Genomic DNA, 26,290 nt, shown 5'->3' on the forward strand with positions numbered 1-26,290 from the left:
GAAGTAAACAACATAAAAATTGATTACCAACGACATCTGTTGCCAAACTTTTGAACAAAAATAGAATAATGTGAAACTCGCTTCATGTATGATTCGGAGAAAAAGCTTATTCAAACATGAAAAGTTGTACTGTTGAAATGAACGTAAGGCGAAAATGATACAAGGAAAACATAATAGGAAGACCTTTAACGAAAGGGAATTCGTTTGTATTATTTCTTTCTGAAATTCCACACACTCATAACAAAATTGTATTTAATGTCAGTAAATGTAATAAACTTTATTGTTGTTGTTTTTATAAGCCAGTGCATATGTGTAGGATGTTACTTGTGCTTTTCTCAACTAATTTTAAATGATTCCGAACAGAATTCTGGCAAATTGAGCTATTGATTTGTTAGTAACATATAACTATCAATAGCCAATATTTTTTTTCGGATTTTTTTTAGCTTCACAATTTATTGGAAAATTCATCAAAAGAAGCCATTCTCTTTGTACATATTTCTACAAAAATGAATACTTTTTCAAATTGGTTTTTCAATAAATTTAAGAAACTAAAGAATTATGTTCGTATTCGTCAAAAAACCTCATCTTAAATGCTATAAATCTCGGTACAGTCGCGCATCTGGTTGATAGCTATGGTTGTTATGCTGGATTGAACTATTCTCCAGAGAAACAGCCTCGACGCCGGCTATTGGTATTTGACTCGTCATCTGCAAAATAAATAACCAAATTAGAAAGAAAAATACTTAATAAGGATCGTAAGGACTGGATAAAAAGATTTTTGATTTGGACGTTTTTAACAAAGAATAGAGTGTCCAAAAGAATTGATTCTTATTCTTCGATGAATTAATTGATTAGGTAGAATAGCTAAACTTACATTAGTGTTATTAGTAGTAGTCTGTTGGTCACCTGAAATAGATTATTTGTTTAGTTACATAACTTATATTTAAGGAAATCAAAAGATGCATACGCATACACAATGCATTAGTATTAGTAAATCAGAATTTATTAGTAAATTAGAAATTTATTAACCGTTCTCAATATTGCATTTTCATACAAATGCAAAGATTTGAGTCAGAAAATATAATTAGAAATGTAAGTAATTTCATAATTTACAAAAAAAATCTATGCACGAGTAATACGAGTATTTGTAAGTAACATAAAGCATAGGCAGTTGAGAAAAAATTATATCAAAAAATTATGGCTTTAAGATAAGAAAGGAATCTTACAATACTTTTAAGAAGAAACAAAATCCCGAATGTGGGTAGATATTTTGGGTCTGTACTCGAGTTTTTTTAATCAAACTCTCATACATTTTCTTTGAATAAATTTTTCTTTGAAGGTACTCACCTGATGTCTTACCTAATGGGCATAGTAAGTCACCCCATTCATCAATAGGTTTTTGGTTTTTCTTCCGCTTTAATGTAAATTGTGATTTTTTCGGTGTCTATTTAAATTTAAAGTTTAAACAAATCATTCATTTTTGGTATTGCTGATTGCAGAATATTTTTTTTTGTTAAGTTAATGTTACCTTTATTTTGGAAGTGAGTGTGAGTGGTTGGTAGCCCAATGTTGTCTCGGCTTTTCGTTTGTTCTGAATGATTTCACGACCGAGTAAATCTTTGAAGTGGGTGCACAAATGTCGTCGAATTAACGATTTCGTTGATGGAATGCTAAAAAAAAATTGATGGAAAAAACAAATTAAATAAATAAAAAATATAAGATGAGTTACAAAAGAGTTAAATGAGTTTCTTGTATTGGAATTTTAGCTAACAAAATAATACCTTAACAAATCGGCAAGTATTTCGTCGGTGAAACGATCTTCATATACCATTAGTGCTCCGTGTACTCCAGCGCCGCGCAAATTTGGCGCATATTCGGCCAAATTAACAACACGCAACCATTCCATAACTCGATGTGCAGTCCATAAATGCAAATCCTTTAATAAATTACAATCGGAATACTTTTCGTCTTCGATCTGATGATTGTACGATCGCCGAACTAAACAGTCTGGATTCCATTTATTTTCTCGCATAACCTGTATTGCACGACGAAGACTGAATCGAAACAATAAAGATCATTAAAAAGTATTTTTTAAGAGACCCATCTAAATCGATCTAATTCATGCCAAGAAAGTAAATCGAAAAACTCAATTTCAGAACAAATATATTTAACCCTTAACCGGGCAGGTCGGGTCTCAGAGGCCCGATAGCGCATTAAAAAAAAAAAAAAAAAGATACATAAATCCGCATAAAATATTATTTTAATCAAATAAATTGTTTTGTAATATATTCTTTCTTCCTTCTACTAATCGTTGATAAAAGTTGTTTTGAATTTGGTTCCCCAAGTAGCGCTGTATTGAGGTTTGAACAACTACCGGACGTACATTTTCCATACAAAATGTCATAAAATTTATTAAAATGAAGTGCAAAATTTGTACTTAACAACTACTGAACTGAAACTTAAATTCATCCGATTCGGAATAAATATTGATTATTTCTTCATTTTTTCAGTTATATTTTATAAAAAAACATATTTAATTCAATATCTTTTATGTTAAAACAATAATTTTGTCGTATAAATTCAATGAAATTTGAAAAAAGATAAAAAAATTTTTTTCATTGAATTTGCATGGAAAATGTACGTCGGGCCTCAGAGGCGCCACTTGCCCGATAACGTTAGGATTTTGACCTGCCCGGGTTAAATAGAATGTACCTAGCTGCATGCAATGATGATGTAACGTGAAGTGTTGCCAAATCTTCTAGTGTTAATCTATGTAGCATACGTCCATCAATACGAGCATTCGAAAAATTATCTTTATGTTGCGGTAAGCCAATATCATCTAACCAACGCATAACCTAAATAAAAATTTAAAACATATAAATTCCATTACATGTTCCGACAATATATGTTTTTGGAATGAAATATTTTCCCATGGGGGCGACGTGAAAAAACTTGACATCAGCGCCAGTCCCTCATAACTAAAAATGGTACAAATTCGCAATAGATGGCGCTTATAAATCGACAAACACGCTTACATTTTATTAGAAGAAAAATGAAAAATATTGAAATATTTTTAAAGTAGTTAAAGTTTAAGGATTTCAATTTAATTCAAGTTAGAAGATGTGATTTTAGTGCTTCTTTTGATTTCAATGGTTTTTAATGAATTATAGAAAATATCAAATGTGATATTTGTTGTTTTGATATGTCGAAAATTTTGTACACCCTCCAATCCAAAAGTAACCGAATTTTTTAAAAAATAAATATTATTAATTGCGTCGTCTATTGGATTTAGTATGTGTTAGGAAGGGGGAGTTCCCATTGACATCATGTCCAAGTTATTGCGTCAGATATTTTAGTATATTTAAGGCTCGGTTCAAGGCCGAAAATTGAACACAGAATAGTTATATCGTCTCGTTCTCATCGGCAAATGCACTCGTTGGAAAGAGGATAGCCATACGAGATATCTCAAGCGAAAATGGAGAATTGTGCAATGTACATTATAGTTTTTTTGTTGACAAATGACTGAAAAATGAGCAAGAGCAATATCGTGAAAAAGTGACTTACTGTCTATTTCATGTTCTAGAGACTATATACATCTGACTATCTGCAATAATCGTTATGGATTATTCAATATATAGGTCCTCAGTTAATATTAGGCTCATCAGAGCAAAATATTCGATGATCGGTTTCACGAAATTCACAGAAAATTGGTCCACGAAATGAGAATATCCTGAAAATTTGACTTTTTCCAAAGATGTCGATATGCGAAGCATGTACCGATATAGGATCCCGTGTTTTGGTTTTTGTAGCTTATAGACAGCATGAGCAATCATAATAAAATGGTTTTTGAAATATCTAATTCGTTAAACCTTTCAAAATTTATCACAAAAGTTGATTATTTTTTGTTTGAAATTCATTTTGTCACCGAGAACAAAAGATACTAAAAAATAAGACGCAATATCTTGACATGTTTACATCCGATCCTCATGGAACTTGGACATAATGTCAGTGGGGCAAGTACCTTTCTAACGCATATAATATCCAGTAGGTGGCGCCACTGGTATCTATTATTTTTTAAAAATTCGGTTACTTTTGGATTGGAGGGTGTATTGGTTGATTGTCAAAATGCACAGAATTTTTTGGGAAGAAATTTGTTTAGAATTATAATTTCATAAAATATTTTATGCACTTAATTTATTTTATCATATATGATATCTCAGTGTGCCTTTGTGCACATTTCTTAAGTTGTATGTCAAGCTATACTGCGCATGATACACAACAGTGTCGAGTGTAGTGTACACTATACGATATACATGATGTGCACTATAGTCAACACCATTGCGTGTGTATCTTGTCGACAGTCAGTATGGCACACTGAAATATCATATATAATAAGATAAATTTAGTGCTTTAAAATAAATATTTTGAAAATATTTCAATATTTTTCATTTTTCTTCTGATAAAATGTAATCGTGTTTGTCGATTTATAAGCGCCATCTATTGCGAATTTGTACCATTTTTAGTTATTAGGGACTGGCTCTGATGTCAAGTTCTTAATCGTACGTTTCACGTCGCTCCCCTGTATTTTCCATGTCACGAGTAAATTTTAGACGCTTATATATAATATTTTTTGGCAAAACTTACCCAAACCGTGTCCAGTTTCCCCGAATTGATAAATAATTCATCCGTATCTTTGCCAGTGACTTCTGATAATGCTAACACAATCTTTTTGCTATGCAACGATGACTTTAAATTGATTTCTTTTTCTATGTCAAATGATGACACATTTACAAGATCGGCACCACCATTTTTCAACCATTTTCTTAAATCTTCGTCATAGATTCCGAGTCCCATTTCTTCAAACCAGGCACATACAGCATCTACACTCCATTCTGTGAATGGATTCGTTCTTTCATTTATTAACCTTAAAAAATAAACAACAAAAAATGTATTAAATGATGAGATCCCCGAAAAATTCACCAGGAGCAAGTATATGAGACCAATGACTCTTTTCTAATTGGTTTCATTAATAATGTAATATTCCCTTACCGAACATCTGTAGTTGGTGCATTGTTCCATCCTAATCTTGGTCCTGCTGTTGCTCGAATACCGCCTCGACGGAATTCACTTCCATCTAAAGGCAATTCTTCCAGATTTCCACTGTTGCTCCTCCTCAATTTACCAAAAATACTTCGTAAACCACCCAAACTCTTGCTTTTGCTGCTGATTGAAGGCGATGGTGAGGATTGCTGACGCAAATCAGTATCATCAATAATTTTCTCCGTTTGAGCTAATATTCAAAGCAAAAAAAAATGGTTTAGCAAATATGATCATTGTTTGATGTTATTGCATTTGTTATAATATTTTGTTATGAATAAAAATAAAACAGGACAAAACAAACAAAAATATAACGTTTTTTAAATATATGTTAAAATTGAAAGATGGAATGCTTAGGTATCTATTTTGGAGCTCGTGCAAAATGAATGGAATATATGCACAGTTTACAATAAAAATTTAGCTATCATTTTGCTAGCTTCGCATTGTAATGCTTCGAAAAGAAATGGATGTATATGTTACACCTGAGTATGCACGTCTCCATTTGGACCATTCAAATCGATTAAAGAATGCGAAACCATTCACAAAGAATAAGCCATTAACGGTACCAACGGAGCTCAAACTAATTCGGCCAATAGAAATCAAGAAAGGGTCGGCCTGGGAGTGTGAAAATTCATTACATGCATCAACAAACCTGGCCATTCAAATGTGAGATTCGAAAACAGCAACGTTTTTCAAGATACACATGGTCATATTGATTTAAAGTGTTTCAAAATTCTAAACTATAACCGATCACAGGATTTTCACCAATTATTGTGAAGATGCGCAGCGAACATGAGCTTCTGATGCTTGGAGAAGGCATGAGACTGCCTTCGGTGTAAAAGATAAAAATTATCTACAAATTTTTTATCACTGAATGTTTGGCATAATGAATTGGGGATGGATGATCCAAAAATAGATTATGGTGCTGGGATGCGTACAAAGTACGCAACTTGAGCACAAAATGTTTTTGAAAAACTTCTTTTCCACTACAAAACTATTAAAATGGAAAAAAGGTTGCTTGAAATCCAACATTCAACCGATATTTTATTGATAGGATGAGTTGCATTAGGTTATAGGAGTGTCATATACAGAAGTAAGATTGGATTATCACAAGAATATAGATATAAATTTCGAACAAAGCAGGAAATAATTTTTAATTGAGATAAAGCGTGTTTCAGAATTGGTATTGTAAAAACAAATTAGTATTTTTGGTGCTTTGTATAATAGTAAAATGTGAATTATGAATTAGTGAATGCGATTGCACTTTTGAGTTATTGTTATTAAATGATGTATTTTTATATTGCTATTTAAAGATGAAGAACCGAAATATTTTCGATCATAAAAACCTAATATTGGCCAAAAATCAAAATTGGTTGCACGTAAATTTACACTTCTAACATTTAAACGTTGGGCTTTCGTGCCAACACAGTTGTATGCATAAAAACGGCGAATTTATGTTCAGCATTTTGATCAAATGGTTTGTTCATGCATGCATATTAAATTTAAAAAGTTTCGGGGGGAAAAACGAAATGAGCGAGAAAAAAAAAATTAGGAAATTGAGCATGCTTAGTGAAAAACACGTAATCATAATCAAGCATGTTATAAAAGAGTGAAGATAATTGGTAAACCTAAATTCGGAACTGAAACTCCTTTTTGTTTTTGAAAACCGTGACATAATGATGATGTCGGTTTGGGTTGTTGATAAAGAACCATTTGTTGATGACATATATTCGAAGCAGATTTTGTAGCTGAGTGTGGGATGTATTGATTTGTAAGTTGTTTACCGAATGCAACGGCATTTCGTTTTGGATTTGCATTTGAATCAATGATTGAACTGTTGGCTGAATTGCATCCGGATTGGATGGGTGTGGATGTCGTTGGTAATGATGCTCGTGGAAGGCTGTTGTAGTGAATATCAACTTGACGACGATATGAAGATGGTGGCGTCTATAATAAAAACGAAATTAATGTTATACATTTAATTTTCAATATGTGTTACTATTTACCATTGATCCGGATGTGGAATTTGTGCGTATTCGTGCATTTGGCACGGGCGGCAGTTTTCGATCCGTTGCGATTGTGTTATTGTTGAAATGTGATGCTCGTAGCTCCAAATTTTCTCTCTCGAGTACTGCTTGTTGTAGCTTAAGTTCACTCATTGCCGACATCAATTCCAATTTTTGTGTTTCCAATGATGAACGTGACAATCTTTCCTAAGGGAGATGTACCATGTTCAATTTCAATTCAATTTCACCAATTTCAATTTTTACCCTTTGAAGAAGCTCTTCGGTATTCGAAACATGTTGCGCTTTGTCAGATATCAGTCGCTCCAAATCGTTGATTTTTTCATTTTGAGCCGAAACCTGTTTGGTAAGTATATGTACTTGATGTGCTAGTAACTCCTTATCGCTAAGGTGTGATCTTTCATCCGAAATTTCGGCCTAAATTGGATAGAAGCACAGATAAAAATTTCATTTTAAATTTATTTAGAGAAAAACAAAACAAAACGATTAAAAACAAGCACACACGAAAACAGTTAAATATGGTTTAGTTTTTAGATAATTCTGAGTTGGACGACTTCTTACTTCCTCAAACCAAAAAAATATTATTCAGTCAGTTTAAGAAAACTAAACATTATCTCTCGATGAAGTCTTTTCTTTTGTATTTAAGACACATTAGTTATTCGAATATAAAATAGGTTTTAAGTTAATACTACAGGGACTCACAGTTGCGATACTACCAGCAATAGTTAATGTATTTGAAAAAATGTGTATATTACGAAGTCAGAACACCATGGCTTTTTAGGAAAAAAATAATTGAAAACCATTTATCAATGTTAACAAAGAGCACTTTACAAAGAATTCGGTCATGCAATTCGGCTAACCTTAACGCATTTTCAAGCATATGTGTTAGTCTGATATCTTGTTGCCGTGGCTGTTGATAATCTCAGCAACATGCATTTCACATGACAGTGCTGATTTGTAACCAAAAACAAAAAAAAAACATTATCAAATGGTAAATTCCATTTGATATTGTTGTTTTTCGAAAAATTTATTATGTTACATATCAAAAATCAAACACATTCCGACAAAAAAAAATGTTTCAGTTTATTGCACCTTATCGAATTTCGAAGCGTTTGGCAAAGCAATTGACGACGTAGAGCGATTACATGGGTAGCACTGATGTTGTATTGGTGGTGGTTTTGTATAAAAACGGTTTGAACAATAGGTACCATAATTTGATGGCGATGCAGATGGCGGTAACAATAACTTCGGCTGATTGACATTTATATTGCTATCGCTATCATATCGACAACAGTCATTGTGTGATGTCCGATGATTGTAGAACTCATTAAAATAATTGTCATCTTGACTATGATAGTTTATATAATGTACGTTTGGATCCCAGCTGGGAAAGTATGGTCGTTCCCAAAATATTGGAGGTGGCATTTTTGGACGATGTGCCGTATAATGAGAGTGAACATGATGTTTGCTATGATGTTTTGGAATAGATTCACTGTTTGCCATTCGTTTTGGGCGATGGACACCTTTTTTTAAATAAAAAACATTTTGTAATGAATCAAATATCTGTTCGAACTCGGATTGTTTAGCTACAATTTGAGTTTTAAACGTTATTTACTTCAAAATGAAGTTTATTTTAATTAATAGAAAAACTTGAAATTCCAATTGGAATCTGGTCATTGCTTCAAATTGATTTATGTAACGTAAGGAAAATGTCTAAAACTATTCGTGTTAAGAAAAAAGTACCGGAAATCTGTTGAGGCGATGCATAATCGGTTGTAGATGTTGCCGAAGATTCTTGTAGCGAATGTGCACTACAACTTTTATTATCTCGTTCTTTTCGACTTCGGCTATGAATACGACGCTGTTCAATATTAACCGAAGGTCTTACAATCTTCTCACGTTTTGTGGTGGTGTTTATATCTTTAATAACGGCATCATCAACATCACCTTGAGAATGTTTTAAAGCTCCTTTTAGTGAGTATGCAACAGCTTTCTCTTTTTGATTACAGACCCACGTAAAGTCCTCATCACAACATGTAGAATTATCTATGGAACCCAAATAATTCAATTGAATTATATATACATATATTAGGGTGCATCGATTTTTTATTTCTGAAAATGCAAAAAACCCTTAGTGCGTCTTTTGTAGACCTGGTCGAGAGTAACATTTTTTGTTCTGGCACTTTGGCCTACACCACCCTCATTTTCACCCCGCTCGATTTAAAGTTCGTAATTTTTCAAATGAATTTTTTTCAATAAATTTGTATGAAAGTGAATTGGTTTTAGTATTGTTGTAGATAGTATTAGAGGAGCTCTATAAGATAGGCCCATCACAAAAATGCACTTTTCATTTTTTAAGAAAAAAAGTTGCAACGAATTTTTTTTTCGCCCATCGATTTTCAAAAAAGTAATCTAAAACATATGCTTCCGTCAATATTTTTGCTCAAAATTCATGTATTTTTGAATTCCGCATGCCCAATTTACTAAAGTACCATGAATCGCCACAAAACTTTTTCCTGCAAACTTTTTTTCAGAACTCATTCGTCAATCAGAGCATTGGGTTTCATACAAAATCTAAAAAATTTCGCTTAAATGTTCACACATCGACTTGAAATTTTACACGGAGCTGGGATTTGATGAAAAATGACTAAAGCCAAAAAATAATTTCATTCTGTTGTTGTCTTGTTGACTAGAATTATGTCTAGTATATGTCAACAAAATGAATTTTTGTTTTTTCATTCGGAACCATTACACTAAACATATCCTGTTTATATTCTGGTATTAACTAGTAACTATGATGTACTCTATGCCACGTATTCATAATTTTCATTTTTGTCACTTTTTGCACTTTGCTGCATCTTCAAAATGTAATCCTAGCAAAATAGCGCCCTGGAAATTATAATTTTGTCAAATTTTCTAATTTTTTTGTGTATTTTGCTATTAATTTGTTTTAAAATACAATATAACGTCTCCACGATGGATTTTATACAGATATTTTTGGTCGTGTTTCCGCTGAGATTATAATCCTTCCAAAAAAAGAAATTTGGTAAAAATTTAGTAATTTTGGGTAGTTTGAGAATACTTTGACCCAAAATCAATATAAATCCTCAAGATTTACATGATAAAAAAGATTTCAATTGTTAAATTATTTAGTCAAAATCATGGACATTTTTCACCTCAAACTGATAAAAAATAAAAATTTGGCTAAAAATTTGGTCATTTTCGCCAAATTAAATAATTTCAACTAAATTTTCAAATTTAACAACACCTTTTCGACCAGAAAATAAAAAAGAAGCATATTATATTGTATTTTAAAACAAATTAATTGCAAAATACACAAAAAAATTAGAAAATTTGACAAAAATATAATTTCCAGGGTGCCATTTTGCTAGGATTACATTTTGAAGGTGCAGCAAAGTGCAAAAAGTGACAAAAATGAAAATTATGAATACGTGGCATAGAGTACATCATAATTACTAGTTAATACCAGAATATAAACAGGATATGTTTAGTGTAATGGTTCCGAAAGAAAAAACAAAAATTCATTTTGTTGACATATACTAGACATAATTCTAGTCAACAAGACAACAACAGAATGAAATTATTTTTTGGCTTTAGTCATTTTTCATCAAATCCCAGCTCCGTGTAAAATTTCAAGTCGATGTGTGAACATTTAAGCGAAATTTTTTAGATTTTGTATGAAACCCAATGCTCTGATTGACGAATGAGTTCTGAAAAAAAGTTTGCAGGAAAAAGTTTTGTGGCGATTCATGGTACTTTAGTAAATTGGGCATGCGGAATTCAAAAATACATGAATTTTGAGCAAAAATATTGACGGAAGCATATGTTTTAGATTACTTTTTTGAAAATCGATGGGCGAAAAAAAAATTCGTTGCAACTTTTTTTCCTAAAAAATGAAAAGTGCATTTTTGTGATGGGCCTATCTTATAGAGCTCCTCTAATACTATCTACAACAATACTAAAACCAATTCACTTTCATACAAATTTATTGAAAAAAATTCATTTGAAAAATTACGAACTTTAAATCGAGCGGGGTGAAAATGAGGGTGGTGTAGGCCAAAGTGCCAGAACAAAAAATGTTACTCTCGACCAGGTCTACAAAAGACGCACTAAGGGTTTTTTGCATTTTCAGAAATAAAAAATCGATGCACCCTAATATATATATTCTACGTCCGGATTTGTGTCTCTTTCAACAAATGAAAAATTAGTTTTCTAAATTCAACAGGTGAAATTGAAGCGTTTGTTTATGCAGCTGTGTGAAAATGTTCATATTCAGCACGGACTTTAGTTAAATGTACGTATTCCAAAAATTTGTTCAATGAATTGAAAGTATATGTATGATGGTTTGTTTTTTGTTTGTTGCAAAATGGATCATTTTGGGTTTAAAAGGTACGCACCACAACTTGATTGTTTAGAGGTGATTGATTGAAATTCAGGATCATAAATTGATTTACGCATATAACTTTGATCATCATAAAATGATGATGTATCTTCCGCAGTGGATGCCCAATCTGAGATGAAGTTGTATGCATCTTGTTCGTCATAATTACGAACAATTGTTCGAGATAAATTTGAATAAGGGCTTGAACATGAGAGTCGATTACTCTGGAAATTTCCAACTCCGTTAATATCATAAAATGTATTGTCCGATACTGACGTGGGTAGCGATTCATTTTCGTTCTCTTTTTCGATACAATCTACCTCATCACCATCTTGATCAATGTAAAGAATGGAATCTAGAAATTAAAAATGGTGTTGTTGCACCCCAATTCCATTAAAAACACTTAAAACATATATGATGAATTCGGTGCGAATAAATTTGTAATTCAGAGTAACGAACGATTTCGATCAAGTTTTGAATTTTAATAAATAATATACACCTTGAATATAGTTGTTGCAATGGCTATGAGTCATAGCCTATGACATATGAAGGTTCTTTAAAGTATTGTAACAGCAAGAGTTACCTTCATTTGAGCTCGACTCTTCTTGTGGATACGATTCACTAGCTGATGTTGAAATATCATTGTCAATATCACCCATAAATGTTAAGGCATCGGATGATGTGGTACTTGGTACTGATTTTGCTCGTGGTGGCTTCTGTCTATTTCCATCCGCAACGAGCTCATTTTGTGGCGGTTTCATATTACTGCTTTATTCCTACCAAACAATTCTTGATAGAACACCAGAAAAACTATATTCTTATGTGTGCTTTTATTGGATTCTATGTTTTTCTTTTCAATGTGTGTGTGTGTGCTTTAATTTTATTTCACCGTTTGCATAGCACAATTCACAATTATTCAATGTACTTTATTCAAAGTTATGGAATTTAAATAATACATATCGCATATATATGCTATTTATAGTGTATCATTGAGCTATGAAAAAAAAACGGTACACAATATAGAGTGTGAATCAATACGATTTGTTGAATAATTTTTTACTATGCAACTGCCTCTATTTAGCAATTTTTCGGCAATTCAATGAATACAACAACTGAAAATTTTCATTTAATAAAACTGTTAGTTATAATTTATTTTTCGAAGGAAGTGTAACGTTTATCCACTTACAAGATCTCACTGATTTTAAAATGTTTGAAAAATGGCACAATATTTTCAATGTATTTTCTTTTCGTATTAAAACAGAAAAACATTGATATGCGTTAGTAAACGCTTGCAGTTGTTCTTTAAATAAGACTATTTTTCAGTCTGTCTATAGTGTATAGTGGTGTTCTTTCCTTCTTTGCTACGTCTCCAATTTCTGTCTGAGACACACAAACATATCTATAGCTCTCTTTATACATTCATCTGTTTTGAATGAAGATTCATTTAGTGCGTGCAGTACCCGAATAAAGAATTATTTTTAGATGCGGTAACTAACGTTCTTTGAACGTTATACATATAAAAATCTTGTCTCTATAAAAGAAATCTTAAAAAAAATTCATAAAAATAATTGTGAACTATTTCGGCTTTTCTTTGGTTTTAAAATCAACAATGAAAATCAAATCGTATGTAAAATAAACTGTTTTTTTGTATGTAAATGTGTATATGTAAATGTCTAACTTCAAAACTAACTTCCGATCCAATTCGATGTAAACAGTAAAAACAGGCTTATCCATGAAACACATCAATTTCAAGCGTATTCTATATTTAAAACACATGTGTTATGTGATCATTTTGTTGAAAATATCGATGTAGTGATTTGCTTTGGTTTTTCGAACTACGCAAAACATTCGAAAAAAACACAAAGTATTGCCTGCAAACACAACATAACATGTATATATATATATGCTGGCAATTTTCACCATGAAAAACACATCCATTTCCGTTGATATGTTACCAAATCCGAGCTCTTATTTTGGTTTTAACAAAACAAAACGAAATTTTGTGAACTTTCAAAGTTTTAACATATAACTCAAACTTAACGCTAATCAAATATTCGATGCAATTTTTTTTTCAGAAACAATATTGAAAAGTAGGTGGCCAAAGAATTAAGTGCACTTAGTTGTTGTCGTTTTTCGCCAATTACATGTATGATTACAATGTGTTCTGATAAAACCAAAAGTGTAATACCAGGTTCAACATAGAAACAGTGCTTGTTGGATTCCGAATACAGAGAAAGAAGTAAGAATTAAGATTAGATTGACTTATACCATTCGCTTGTGCTTGGTTAGCTGATTGCATACAATTAACAAAGGATGTATTTCCCTCATGAAAAAATGGTGATAATCAATAATACTTTCCATATGAAATAAGCCAACTTAGATTTCAAGTGCAATAACAAAAATGCATGAAAATTTTCTATTTGACGACTGACATAATATTGGCAGTAAAGGGATTTTACTACTAGGTCTATGTGAGTCTTGAGTATTTAGAGATATTTGGACTATAATTCCCTGAGTGTATATATCTAGTGCAAATAGTTGCCTAAAGTTCAAATATGACATCAAATGCTTGTTAATAAGAGGCATTTCTGTGGCACTACCATTCCATTCTACTGTAAAAAAATTAATAGAGAATCGCACCATTTTATGTGTGCACAAAAATAGAACATACCGGTAATGAATGTTGTTTCAGCCATGTGCTTAGTATGTTGGCTGTAAAAGCATCGGGTTGATGTGCCATGTTTCCATTTTGTTGTAACAGTATTGACAACTTCTTTGCAGCAATTAATACCGACGACATCACACTCGTATGATCTATTGCGTGAAATGAGAAAAAAAATCAAAATTAATCAATAAATTAGTGACAACAGCATCACCAGCATGTGTATTTGAGTAGATGCCAGCTATATGCTGATGCTTTAATATTCATTAGTAAATGAAGCATTCAACGGAAGACTGAGTTGTGTACAATGTACACTGTACAGTGTACATTGCACACACAAACAACAACAAATGAACTACGGTCATGTGTGGTAAGATTTAAAAAACGTTCACCTTCAATACGTGCACAAAACACACTCTGTTTTTGTTAAATGATTGGTTGACATTTTTTATTTAACTATCTACTGGATTTTTGTGTAATCAATAATGCACCCATTTGGGAAATTCATCGAGGTAGAAATATTCACTCAAATAATGTTATCTATTTTAAACGCGGTGCATAAACACGTAAGACGTACCAATTGATTTCCTTGTGGGCTGTGATATGGTTACTTCTCTTGAGCTTGATGCTTGGTAGTTTGAATGCTCTGATAATTTTGTATTCAAAGATGCTGTTCTTGTAGGCGTTTGGTCATCAGTTTCTGTAATTATAATTGGTATTAAAATCGATTTAATTATATTCATCAAACTAAGGAAATTCATGTTTTACACTAAAGTTAAAAGGAATAATTGTATCACTTTTTCGTGTGTTGAGGCGATTACAACTGTAAAAACTCCACCACCGAACCATATTTTTTTATCTTTTCGTTTGTTCTATTTTCAATATTATAAAAACAATTTGAGTTTCGACCGATTACAATGCATGAATGAAACAACTATAAATTTTGAATTTTATAACTTCAGCCGAGAATTTTTGGTATAAATAATTGAAAGAGATTTTATATATTATATATTTTATATTGCCAATTTTGCAATTAACACCATCCGTTAGATGTTTTGTGATTGAAAGCAAATTTGATACAGAAAATCGAATATCTGCCGTTATTTTGAGATGCTCAGTATAGAAAGAATGTGAAGTATTTAACTATCACAATAGGCTTTACCTATCATGGAAAATATGCTCAACCCCTACATATATTCAAATACATAGTACAGCACAGCGCACATGGATAAAATGTTAAAGTATGTGACCAAATAATCGACACAAATATTTTCCACAAAATCAATAAATACGTTAAATTTGTGGCACAAAAAATGTACTGACGTTTCAACTATGGTTTAAAAAGATTTTTTTTAAAATAAAATGTTATGTTTTTTTATCTATTGATAATTCACTTGCTGGTATTAAAAACGCGCATCATTGATACGCTATAGATTTTTCGTAAGTTGACAGGTTACTTCGAAAATACAATATTCAAAAACAATCATTGGACCATTGTTTCACATTCATTGAAATTTGATTAAAAAATAACACATATAAAACAGCATTCCATAACTGCATCGAATTTCCTCATCGAAACATTAAAAATATTTGATGTCTGTAAATAGTTTACAGTATTTATTACTTAGAAAATAGTTCTCATTATGAGCTACATCGTTCAAAACAAAATCAAACAGATTAAATAGTCACCTGTTGATTTACCGATGCTCATTTCATATTGGTATCGATTGAACACGAATTGAATATGCGGTTTTTAATTAAAATCACTCGTTTTTTTAGCTATAACTATGTATCAATCATGGAATGCAGAAATTATCACAGAAATCAAAATAAAATACACCAAAAATATAGAATAGAATTGACGATTATGACAATAGCTATAGTAATGGCATGACATACCCATGTAAATGTCAGTGAGAGTGATACATTCACTTCTTACCAACGACGCCATCTGTTGTTTTTTTTAAACCAGTTCGATGAGAAAAGCACACTGAAAGTTTGATTTGGAAATGTTTCTAATAAGATTTGATCTTTTGCAAATGTTATTTCTTTTTAAAGTACTGGTTTGTTTCTATTCTTACTCATAATCATAAAATAAATAATAATTTAGAAGATCACATACCTTTGAATGTTAGAGAAATTGCTGGTGGGATTTGAATCATTTCATTTTGTAAAAAATACAAAACACTGAACGCAAATGTCTGTTGCCTTTTGTTGTTGTTGTTGTTATCAATAAAAAAAACCCATTTAAACCATTGTGTGTTTGCTAAATGAACGTTTATTTTAAAGCTTACAACAAGATACATACAAATTCAATACAATTCAATTTGTTTTTCAAAAATTTTCTTTTCTTTTTGAATTTGAAAGTCAATGAATATTTTATATTGAATATCAAATAAGTTGCGGAAATATCTTAAAGTTTTGAATTAAGGGATAAAAGTATAGTTGATACACTTTCGATTATTAAATAATACAATTAAAAAAAGCACCCAACCCACATTACATAATGATTTATTGAGTTTATAATAAATGATCTACAAAAAGATATAGTAAAGCAAGCGGAAATATTTCTAGATTTTACTGTAAAACAACTGCGAACGAATTCAAATTAATTTCTACAACTGTTTCTATGTTTGAACTTTGTTTTTTTTTTTTTTGAAAACTAGCTGATCAAAATTACATGTTGTGTTAATGGTAAAAAAGCAGTCTAATTAACACTGACTTCAAAATATATTCAGATTTTTATGTAACATTTCGAAAAAAATGATATAGAAAATTGGTTTCAGCTGTTTTACAATAGAATCTATAAAAGCGTCTTAAAACTACAAGAACGATGTTTTTTACTATTATTAGTGAATGGTTTTACATTATAATTTTTTTTGTTATAATAATCATTCTCATTCACACTGAACAACTTGGAATTTAAACAAATATATTTTAACAAAAATGATGATAAAATTAATTGATTTATTTGAATTTTTACAACTTTATTTTTAATAAATTTTGGCAAGAAATATTTTTAATGTTCAATTACAAAATATCGAAAACCATTTCGAAGAAACTTAAATTCTATGTAAAAAAAGAAACAAAAATCCCGAAATACTGTGACATATTTTATGTGCGCAAATATATTAAATTGCGCGCGTTCACAGCATTTAAAGAATTATTGCATGCAGAATAAATAACTTTTCTTCAACAATAATAATTATATAAAGGTATTTTATTATTTAAATAATGTTCACAGAACGTACTCAATATATCATAGATATATGGGACCAAAATCACCGAAATCTAGTAAATCGAAAAATTAATTGATGATAAGAATGCAGAATGTAATAAAAGATTACAAGCTCTGCTGAACCTCACACAAATAATTGGAAAAGCATCATACATATAAATCATGAACTAGCCAATATTTATTTGTTTTTCAATTTATTTTTGCGGTCCATTGTTGATCGATTTACTATCGGCAAATATAACGAAGTTTCAACTTGGTGTTAGGCGAATCTCTTAAGCACATACCTCTCATGAATATTCCTATCCTTTTTTGTATGATTCGGTTATGCACTTGGATTCATTTACACCTCTTCTGATGTCTTGTGAAATGCTTATGAGATAAAATGTGAAATTCAAAGAACTAAACATTCATCAAATGGTATGTGATGGAATGTACTGCTTCATCTTTTCCAAATCTCAATCACTATACTTGGGTATTGCACTTGAATTGTTATGTTCAAAAATGGATGAAGACCTATGCATCTGTATCATAAGATTTTTTTCATCAATATTATGTGATGTAATTGCTTGGAAAAAAAGAAACAGTGTAGTCGACACTCATAGCCACTCGACATAAACATCTGTAGAATTTTTGCAAGAAATCCTTTGCTCCTTGTTTTTATATGTTTTGAGCAAAGAAATTACCTTCTTTGCACAAACAAAAAGACAAGACACTTTTGTAAAAAAAAATTACACATTTGATTCATGCACTTAAATAGTAACAAACTTATTTGTAAAAAAACCAAAACCCACATTTAAATTAGTATACTTAAATGTAAAATGTAAACGTTATTAGACTGTTTACATACTATACGGAACACAGAATTGGTAAACCAAACGCTGTGAACGTTCTGTTTTTTTCATAATACCTTTTTTGTAGTATTGTCGAATTGAACGCGATAATTTATCATAATTCATTGCCGGCCGATTCTTGCGCCGGCCCCAAAGACGGGCAACACGAACCGAATCTTCGATTTTGAAGACGCCACGGCTTCGGTCCAACCAACGAATTGCATTTCCATAAGTTTGAGGTGTTTGAAGTAATTCTTTTAAGAATTGCCACAAATGAATATGAGCACTTCCTTGTCGGCCACTTTTTTGTGGTGGTGATGTTTCAGGTATTGTGCTTTTTTGTACTTCAGTGGAAATTGTTTTTTGTTCATATTCTGCTTCTACTGTTTCCATTGGCAACGATACCCAGTCAAATGATGTATCTGATGGCAATTCATTATTTTTAGCTATTGTAGAAAAATATAAATCACTTCGTTTCAAGTTTAATTTTACTTACTAGCTCCAGCCGAATCGAGGACATTCCAAGGGGACATGCAGCTTGACTGATTTGATGCCGGTTGCATTTGATGAGATGTTTCGGACACATTGCATCCAGAAGCCTTCCAAATCTCCAATTGTGCAAACAAAGTTGAACCCGCCTGAAGATGAAAATCATATCAGTCCTATGACTCAATGTAAAAGATTGAGCGTTTACCTACCTGTGGTATACGACTTATAAAGTCGATTTCATTCAAACGTGATAATTCTTTACCATCCTCGTCGAAAATATTTTTCATATCTTTGTTTGATGATATTTCAAATTGTTTCATGGTGAATTGAAGCCAAGCGCGCACTTGATCGCGGTTCCATTCTTGTGGATCTATAATTATACAAAAAATATATTTAACCGTGAAGAAAATTGCTTTGACGCATATGACGTCCACATTTACCGTCAATTTTTTTTTTCAAAATAGACAGTTTTAGTTTCAAATGAATAATGAATTTGGCCATTTTACCTGATGAAATGTTTAATGTTAAACATGTTTGCTCAACATCTTTCCGAGCTTGTTCCAAGGCCAACGAGATAACTGGTTCGATATCATCTTGAACATCCCAGTCGTCGACAAACAATGACTCTAAAGGTAATGGTTTTAGATTATGTTTCTTCTGAAAGCTTAAATCTTGTAGATGCTCACGAAGCAACTGATAATCCTTTTTTGGACCATCGAATAGATCACTTTGGGAGGAAAATGTCGGATCAGACATTTGAATATCCATATATTGACAATTAATTGGGGATGGTGCACCGTTTGAGTCTGGTGGTGATGGTGGATATAAATTATAATTGGCTGATGATTTTTCCGTTTTTGTGATGTTGCAATTGTATGTAGAGAGTTCAATGGATGGTGTCGGTGATGGCGGAAACACCAATATGTGTTCTTGTGGTGTTGATGAAGTTAAAGAATTCGTGATGTCTCTTTGTTGATTGATATTCCACCTTTCAAATACCGTTGTTGGGATGTATTCAGATTGCGAACTCGCTGTATCGAATATGACATTTTTTTTTTTTCGAAATGAATATTTGTAACAAATATTTTGTGTATTTTCAACTAAAAAATAGTAGTATGTTTACTTACAGTCAATTATTGAATTGAATTCGTTGTCCATCGACAAAAGTGACAAATCGAAATTATCGGCGTAGTCTTCATACGATGAATCGGTTGCAACAAGTGTCATCTGTAAATACAAAGTTTATTTAAAATTAATATTTGTTTGTTGTTGTCAAAACTCAATGAAAATGGTTTCAAACATCTTTTACAATTCTGTGAAAGTTAATACCAGTATTACGATTCATATAAGATGAAAGTTGATGTATAAATAATTTTAAAATGACTACTCATACGATGGTTTTCTACGGTGTTTTAATTGTTTTATTAAAAATTGGGGGCTATTTGGTTTTTCTCGTTATGAAATATTCGTTTTTTTGCAAATGAGTTGCGTCGATAGACTTAGTCATAGCGATCGATGACGATCACAACTTAACATGCTTCCGTAGTAGGAATTCCCAGATGCAAATTACATATTTTTTTAACATGTTAACAGTCCTATTTGGTGTATCGATATGATAATAAAGGTGGAATTACATGCAAATTGTAATGATGAAATCATGTAAATACTTATGCATGTTAGAGCTTGGCGTATACATATAGCATCTTAGGTTTATTACAAGCAGCTGAACTTATTATTGGATCCATCGACGTCATACGTCATTCAAAGCGCTTTTGAGCGAAATTCAAAACTTACTTTTGAGCGAAATTCAAACTTTAAAACTTTTACTTAATCATATTTTTAGGTCTGAGCAAGAAAAACATATATTTGAAATATTCAAATATGTTAAGTTTATAGTGAAAAGTAAAAAGTAATTTTTATAAAATCATATTGCCAAAAACTTGATTAAAAAACAAACTATTCATTTCAGATTCTATATCAGTATTCACACATCAAATGTCGTGAAATAAGAAGTGGCGGGGAGAATGTCGAATTTTTATAATTGATTGCGTCATTATTATTGTGTAGATCGAAATGGCAAACTTATTTTTGAATTAGCTCGTAAAACCGGATAACTACGGTGTTCGGACACCTTTAAGTATAATTGTTGCTTTGTATTCTTTTTTAAAGACATTTTATTAAAAAGTATTTCGATTTATTTAAATGTTTGAATACATATAGATATACAATTTAGCTGTAGGGAAGAATGGGGCAGAGTGAGACACTCGGAGTCCTGTCGCTGAATCTACAGCTTGCAGGGTACGTTGTCATCAGTTCGAACAATGATTACAACAACAACTCATTGTTTAATTGAAAAAATATATGATCATGTAAGAAGATGTGCCGCCCCCACTACTGACTTTGCCCCGGTGTTCCTCAAAATTCAAGTAAATTTTAAATGAAATTGTTTGAACTAATAATTTTTGAAGTATAAAAAACCATTTTCTTCTTTTTCAATTGACGAAAGTAATCTTTGAACGAATGGCTCCAACACAAACACAAAAAAAGCTTGAGGTTGATAGAAAATCAAATTATAAAAGTGTGAAGGAGCGCGCGGTTACAGGTTTAAAATATTGATATTTTCTTTTAATTACCAATTGATTACTGATTAAATAAAAATTGAATTTTACTTTTAAATACTTCTACTAATTTACAATTTACCGTTAATTTCGTCATATCTTCAAGTCGATCACTTATTAAATCTAACCAAATGGGTAGTAGAATTCAAATTAGATTCATTTGCGTGACTAAACAGTAATTAAGTACGATACGAAATTGTATGGGCTTACTTATCGATTCGTGTATTTTATATAAGCTCATGACGCAATTTTTTCTAAGAATCAAACGAAATCTGACAACAAAAGATTTGAATAACGAGCTAAACGACAAACACGCTTGAATAAACACTCTTTTTATCTCGATTAATCCAATTTGATTGAAGTCATTTACGTTGGGCAAATATTATGAAGTGCAAAAACTGACACCAAAAACACAACCATAAATTGATTTGATTAAGACAAAAACTGATACCGTGCTATCATAATATTTGCACTTGGATTTAAATCTATAATAAATAATTAATGGATTAAAAAGTGTAAACTAGATTTCTTCAATCGCATTTCAACCTAAATAGTGGAGGTGACTCAAAAATTCCCAATAAAACAATAATAAAAGCAGTAAATAATTTTTCGTATTGGACAATAAGAACGATGACGACAATGATGCATTTCTCGATAATTCAATTGCTAGACCAGAATAAATTGTGCCATGAAGAAATAAAAATTTTGTTTTTACATTCAATTATGATATTATTGTTTATGAAATCCATCTCTTTTTTTCTTCTTCTTTCAATTCTATTTCTTCGTGTATTTCGTTTCGTTTTCAATGGTGACTTTGAATCGGCCTTTTAACGATTACTAGTTTATTGCGATATATAAGTATACATATATTTCCAACCGTTGAGTGTTTTGTGTTAATTTCATGGAATTCCATTGCAGTTACGAGTCGAGACTGGTTTTAATATATGTTTCTGCGTGGTAAATAAGAAAGAAGACGGTGAGAATTGACGTCAGAGGCGAATAGAAAGTTACCTGCTTTTGCAGCATTTTTGTTTTTTTTTATACTTGTGTTTCGCTGCTCCGCGATATGTAAGTCTCTGTTTGCTTTTTTCGCTCTGTCTCTTCTACTATGTTGTGTGAACGAATTCGCTTGTACACTAAAAACCGGAGACAAAGCAAAACTCTTTGACTGCAGTCGCTATATTTTTTCACAGATATTGTATGTGCGGTGAACTAATTGAGTCCAACTATTTAAAACTCGGATGTTAAATAATTGTACGAACTCAAAGCAAAAACTGAATTTCATATGTTTAAATTCAGTTTTTTTTTTTTTTTTTTAAAGAAAAAAAATTGCAGATCGACCTTCAAAATCTCTTTACACTTTTTACTTCAAAATTATATTTATTATAAGAAATGTATGAAATGTAATACAAAATAAACATTCTATTATATTAATGTGAAAGAATCTACAAATAAATAAATATTCAGATGAATACTAAAGTGCTAAATGAAATATAATCTTATATTAAAAGTTATAGAAAGTGTATGACCTAATTTCTGAATGAAATTTGATCAGTAAATTTTATAGGATCATAGAATGAAAAGAATATGCGTGTTGTCATTATAGTTAGACAACATATGATAATTAATGGTTGTTTATTAATATGACCCGAAATAAATAATATCATTTGCCTGTATAATATTGATTTCATAAAATGTTGCTTTGAATTTGGTCTAAATTATCAAAAGTCTGTGAACTTCTTTAGACTCAAATGTACATTTTCTACAAAAACGTATTTAATTTGAATTGGTTGCTTCGATGTTCTATGTATGTATAATTGTATATTGATTGGAACTGAAATGATTTACTTTTGATTTCATGCAATGAAACACGTGTCTTTCACTTTTGTCTATGAAAAAATATTCATGTTGAGACTTAGAGAGAGAATAAATGTTCATATAGTTTCTACTGTACAATAACAATGCATAATGTGAATTCGCAATGAATTACACCAATTACGGCAAAAACAAGACGATAGAATTCTCACAGTATTCGTGGTGTTGTACTTAGAATTCAATTTGCATATTATAAATTCTAATGCTTGCACAAGCCAAGTACATTTAGTGACGGGGATTTCTTTCAGAGCACTTGAGAAAAAAAATCAAATTCAATGATTCTTTGTAAAAATTAATGCTAGTTCCTATCATAAGTCACTGGGAGTTGCGTTTGTGCAATGTATCATTGCAATAGAGACATAGCAAAAACTGTTGCATAAGAAAAACTTTTATTTACACTATTTAAGGTTTAAATCAACATTAAACATTAATTTTGATTTTATTATTAAAGTTCAAATAGCATATTTATTGTATTAATTCAAACTAACACATGTGGACAACATCTTTCGGTGGTTCTTTAATCATTCAAATAGGCAGTAGTTATTTCAGTTTTTTTTTCATTGTCTTCAATGAGAGGAAGTATATATATTATGGTATATATACTTGAGTGACTGGTTCAATATTAGCACAAACAAGAATGATTCAATCGCATACAGTGTTGTTAATTACAATTTCTTAGAACTCTGCGATGTCTGTCTTAAATGTTGTCATTAGCCCCATGTATACGCTTATTCATTAAAAACTCGCCTGTTGCCTTGAGCTGTTTTTCAATATATATATGCATGTTCTAATCGGCGATTAATAATCGTACATACAAAGAAAAATATTGAATGAAGATTACGATGTAACAAGAATGTATTGAGAATCGATTCAACGTTGGACAGTAAATTCTTCAAATTATATCAACCGAATGGTTAATATTCCATACAAAAAAAAGTTTCCAAAATATTTCAATTTAGTGTGAATGAGAGATTTTATACAAATCAAATATTGCTCTTATCTAGTTCTGTAAATATGAAATTTTTTTCATTCTTATAGAAATAAAAAATAATCCAGCCTCAAGCTTTTCAGGTCACTATCAGTTCGCTACAATATATACAAGTATTCTCCTGAAGTGTTATTCTCAATCACTGGAATGACCACTTCCATTTGCAGAATTTGTGTTTCTAGTCTGTGTTATTTTTTTGGTAATATATTTATCGTACAAAGAAAAAAAAGAGTAGCAGATTAACTTTTTTGCGTGTGTAGTAACACAACATATTGTTGGCGATTGTTCGTTTTTTCAAAACAAGAGAGGCAGAATTCATTAACTGGCTTGATAAATATCGTCAAATTGATCACCTTACTGGATATGTTAAGATTTTTTTTATGAATCTCAGTCAAAAACGAATTGTGTATAGTTTTTGCAATCTTGTCTGGAAATTTTTGTTTTACACGTTTTTTTTTTTAAATAACACTTCAAGCCCATCCATTGAGATTACAATACTTGTTTTCCAATTCGGGGTTTACATTATTGATTCGAAACGGTATTTTTTGTCAGTTTAGATAAAAAGGAAAAAATATAATTTAAAAATTCACGAATTTTACATAACTAGTTTTGGTTTTATTACAGAAAGAATAGCTTAATATTACAATTTTTTCGATGTAAATTTTAAATGAAAGTTGAATAACTTACGATTGTGTTTAATGTGCGCCCAAATTGAAAAAATATAATGAAGTGAAGTCAAACGAACAGAATGAATGTATTCCTTTTGGTCAAGTTCCTTTGACGTTGTAGATTGTAGAATTGTAAGATAAAATGATAGTTTTGCAATTGAAATTTAATTTGGTTCTATTTCTTTGAATTCACTTTTGTGTCTTTCACAATAAAATTTCACATACAATCAATTTGAGAATAAATAAAATGACTTCAACGTCACACTCTTTTTAATTCAATTTTAAATGAAATTTTAAATAAATGGTCATAAGGCTTAGATTTTTTATTTTTCGTTCACTCACTTCTTAGAAAAGAAATACATTTTTTAAATGTTCAAATTAACATTCAAAAATCAAAACTTTTTTTTTCGCACTGTAAAGATATATTTACAATACTATAGCAAATGAACCGATCTACACCACTTTCAACTCATGAATAAAGTAAGCGCAGTAACAACTCCGTCGATCACATCAACAACGATAAACGTGTTTCATACTCACACATAGGTACATTTAAGCACGCATTACAACGATCCAATAGCAATTTTTTACAATCCAATCGACGGTGTTGAGTGTAGAGTAGGGTGTTTCCCATGTCTCTAAATGAGAAAATGGTACTTTTGAATTCAAAGAACACAGAATTTTATATTATTTAATGGCATTCATATAACAAAGCGATTGACAATGGCACTTCCCGAAGCCAAAAAGAAATATGAAACGCATGAAGTTTGAAGTTTTTTTTCTTTGTCGCTTGCACATATATAGACTCTATTCGATTGCTTTGATAACTTATTGTTGCGATTCCTTTGAATTCGATAAATAAACAAAAGAAAGTATTTATGTTAAACGCATTTTCAGAATCGTACAACACAACTCTGTGTAAGCAATTTTTGGCCAGTGAAGTCTGTATATGATTTGAATCAACATTAACACACAAGCCGTCCATACAACACATTAACACACAGCAGTCCATACAGATTTGAGTATATTCATGGCGACAGGCTAATAATCATGCCGTTTCGTTTGCTTGTTAGTGTTTACACATTCACAAACTGTGAGTCCGTTCATTAGTTCAGCACATACAATTTCCTTATTCAAACGGTTTATAAACAAAAAATTTGTGTTTTTACAGCATAGGAATATTTCTTACATCGGAATGCAGTGTGAGTTGTGTGTTATTCGAATGATCTGTCACATTTTAAACGTGGTGAAACTTGTAAGAATCATTGTTTTTTTTTATTTGAATTTGCATTCCTTGCATAATTTCTATGCATTCGATTGTTAAAGTGCTAAAACATATAATTTGAATGTGTCGGCGTATTTTGTATTTGTTTTATGCTTTTGAAGGAGTTAATTTCAC

General features: G+C 31.0%; 2 protein-coding genes across 14 annotated transcripts; both read right to left on the minus strand.

Moving 5' to 3' along the window:
- Positions 1-251: 251 nt before the first annotated feature.
- LOC116336738 (liprin-beta-1) lies at positions 252-16,067 on the minus strand. 11 transcript variants are annotated; one of them, XM_031760830.1, is made up of 16 exons: positions 14,195-14,298; positions 12,107-12,312; positions 11,540-11,854; positions 8,865-9,167; positions 8,214-8,644; positions 7,368-7,538; positions 7,104-7,310; positions 6,726-7,044; positions 5,050-5,290; positions 4,645-4,924; positions 2,713-2,855; positions 1,782-2,054; positions 1,529-1,670; positions 1,348-1,444; positions 875-906; positions 252-707 (listed from the first exon to the last, which is right to left on the minus strand). In XM_031760830.1, exons 2-16 carry the CDS (start codon positions 12,282-12,284, stop codon positions 594-596), a joined length of 3,246 nt encoding a protein of 1,081 aa, XP_031616690.1. In that variant the 5' UTR covers positions 12,285-12,312; positions 14,195-14,298; the 3' UTR covers positions 252-593. The 11 variants fall into 11 exon arrangements, with proteins under 11 accessions (XP_031616690.1, XP_031616693.1, XP_031616688.1 ...); XM_031760833.1 differs by having other exon boundaries at positions 6,882-7,044; positions 11,540-11,878; XM_031760828.1 differs by having other exon boundaries at positions 1,360-1,444; positions 11,540-11,878.
- A 1,320-nt stretch (positions 16,068-17,387) lies between these two features.
- LOC116336747 (DNA-binding protein D-ETS-4) lies at positions 17,388-25,122 on the minus strand. Of its 3 annotated transcripts, XM_031760858.1 has the most exons (7): positions 21,443-21,550; positions 19,870-19,969; positions 19,429-19,773; positions 19,249-19,368; positions 18,952-19,112; positions 18,750-18,891; positions 17,388-18,675 (listed from the first exon to the last, which is right to left on the minus strand). In XM_031760858.1, exons 1-7 carry the CDS (start codon positions 21,455-21,457, stop codon positions 18,263-18,265), a joined length of 1,296 nt encoding a protein of 431 aa, XP_031616718.1. In that variant the 5' UTR covers positions 21,458-21,550; the 3' UTR covers positions 17,388-18,262. The 3 variants fall into 3 exon arrangements, with proteins under 3 accessions (XP_031616718.1, XP_031616715.1, XP_031616716.1); XM_031760855.1 differs by having other exon boundaries at positions 19,249-19,773; XM_031760856.1 differs by lacking the exon at positions 21,443-21,550 and adding an exon at positions 24,911-25,122 and having other exon boundaries at positions 17,389-18,675; positions 19,249-19,773.
- Between the last annotated feature and the right edge of the window lie 1,168 nt (positions 25,123-26,290).

This window comes from Contarinia nasturtii, unplaced genomic scaffold, assembly GCF_009176525.2.
Source record: "Contarinia nasturtii isolate CC-2019 unplaced genomic scaffold, AAFC_CNas_1.1 Cnas_scaffold_187, whole genome shotgun sequence".
Taxonomy (NCBI): Eukaryota; Metazoa; Arthropoda; class Insecta; order Diptera; family Cecidomyiidae; genus Contarinia; species Contarinia nasturtii.

Coding starts and splice junctions, on each gene's coding strand:
- LOC116336738 (XM_031760827.1), bottom strand. CDS start 12,284: ATGAAACCGCCACAAAATGAGCTCGTTGCGGATGGAAATAGACAGAAG. Junction 8,645..8,864: donor ATCGCCTCAACAGATTTCCG/GTACTTTTTTCT, acceptor ATTTAAAAAAAG/GTGTCCATCGCCCAAAACGA. Junction 1,671..1,781: donor ATACTTGCCGATTTGTTAAG/GTATTATTTTGT, acceptor ATTTTTTTTTAG/CATTCCATCAACGAAATCGT.
- LOC116336747 (XM_031760855.1), bottom strand. Junction 19,113..19,248: donor AACATTAAACATTTCATCAG/GTAAAATGGCCA, acceptor GTATAATTATAG/ATCCACAAGAATGGAACCGC. Junction 18,892..18,951: donor TTATAAGTCGTATACCACAG/GTAGGTAAACGC, acceptor TTTCATCTTCAG/GCGGGTTCAACTTTGTTTGC.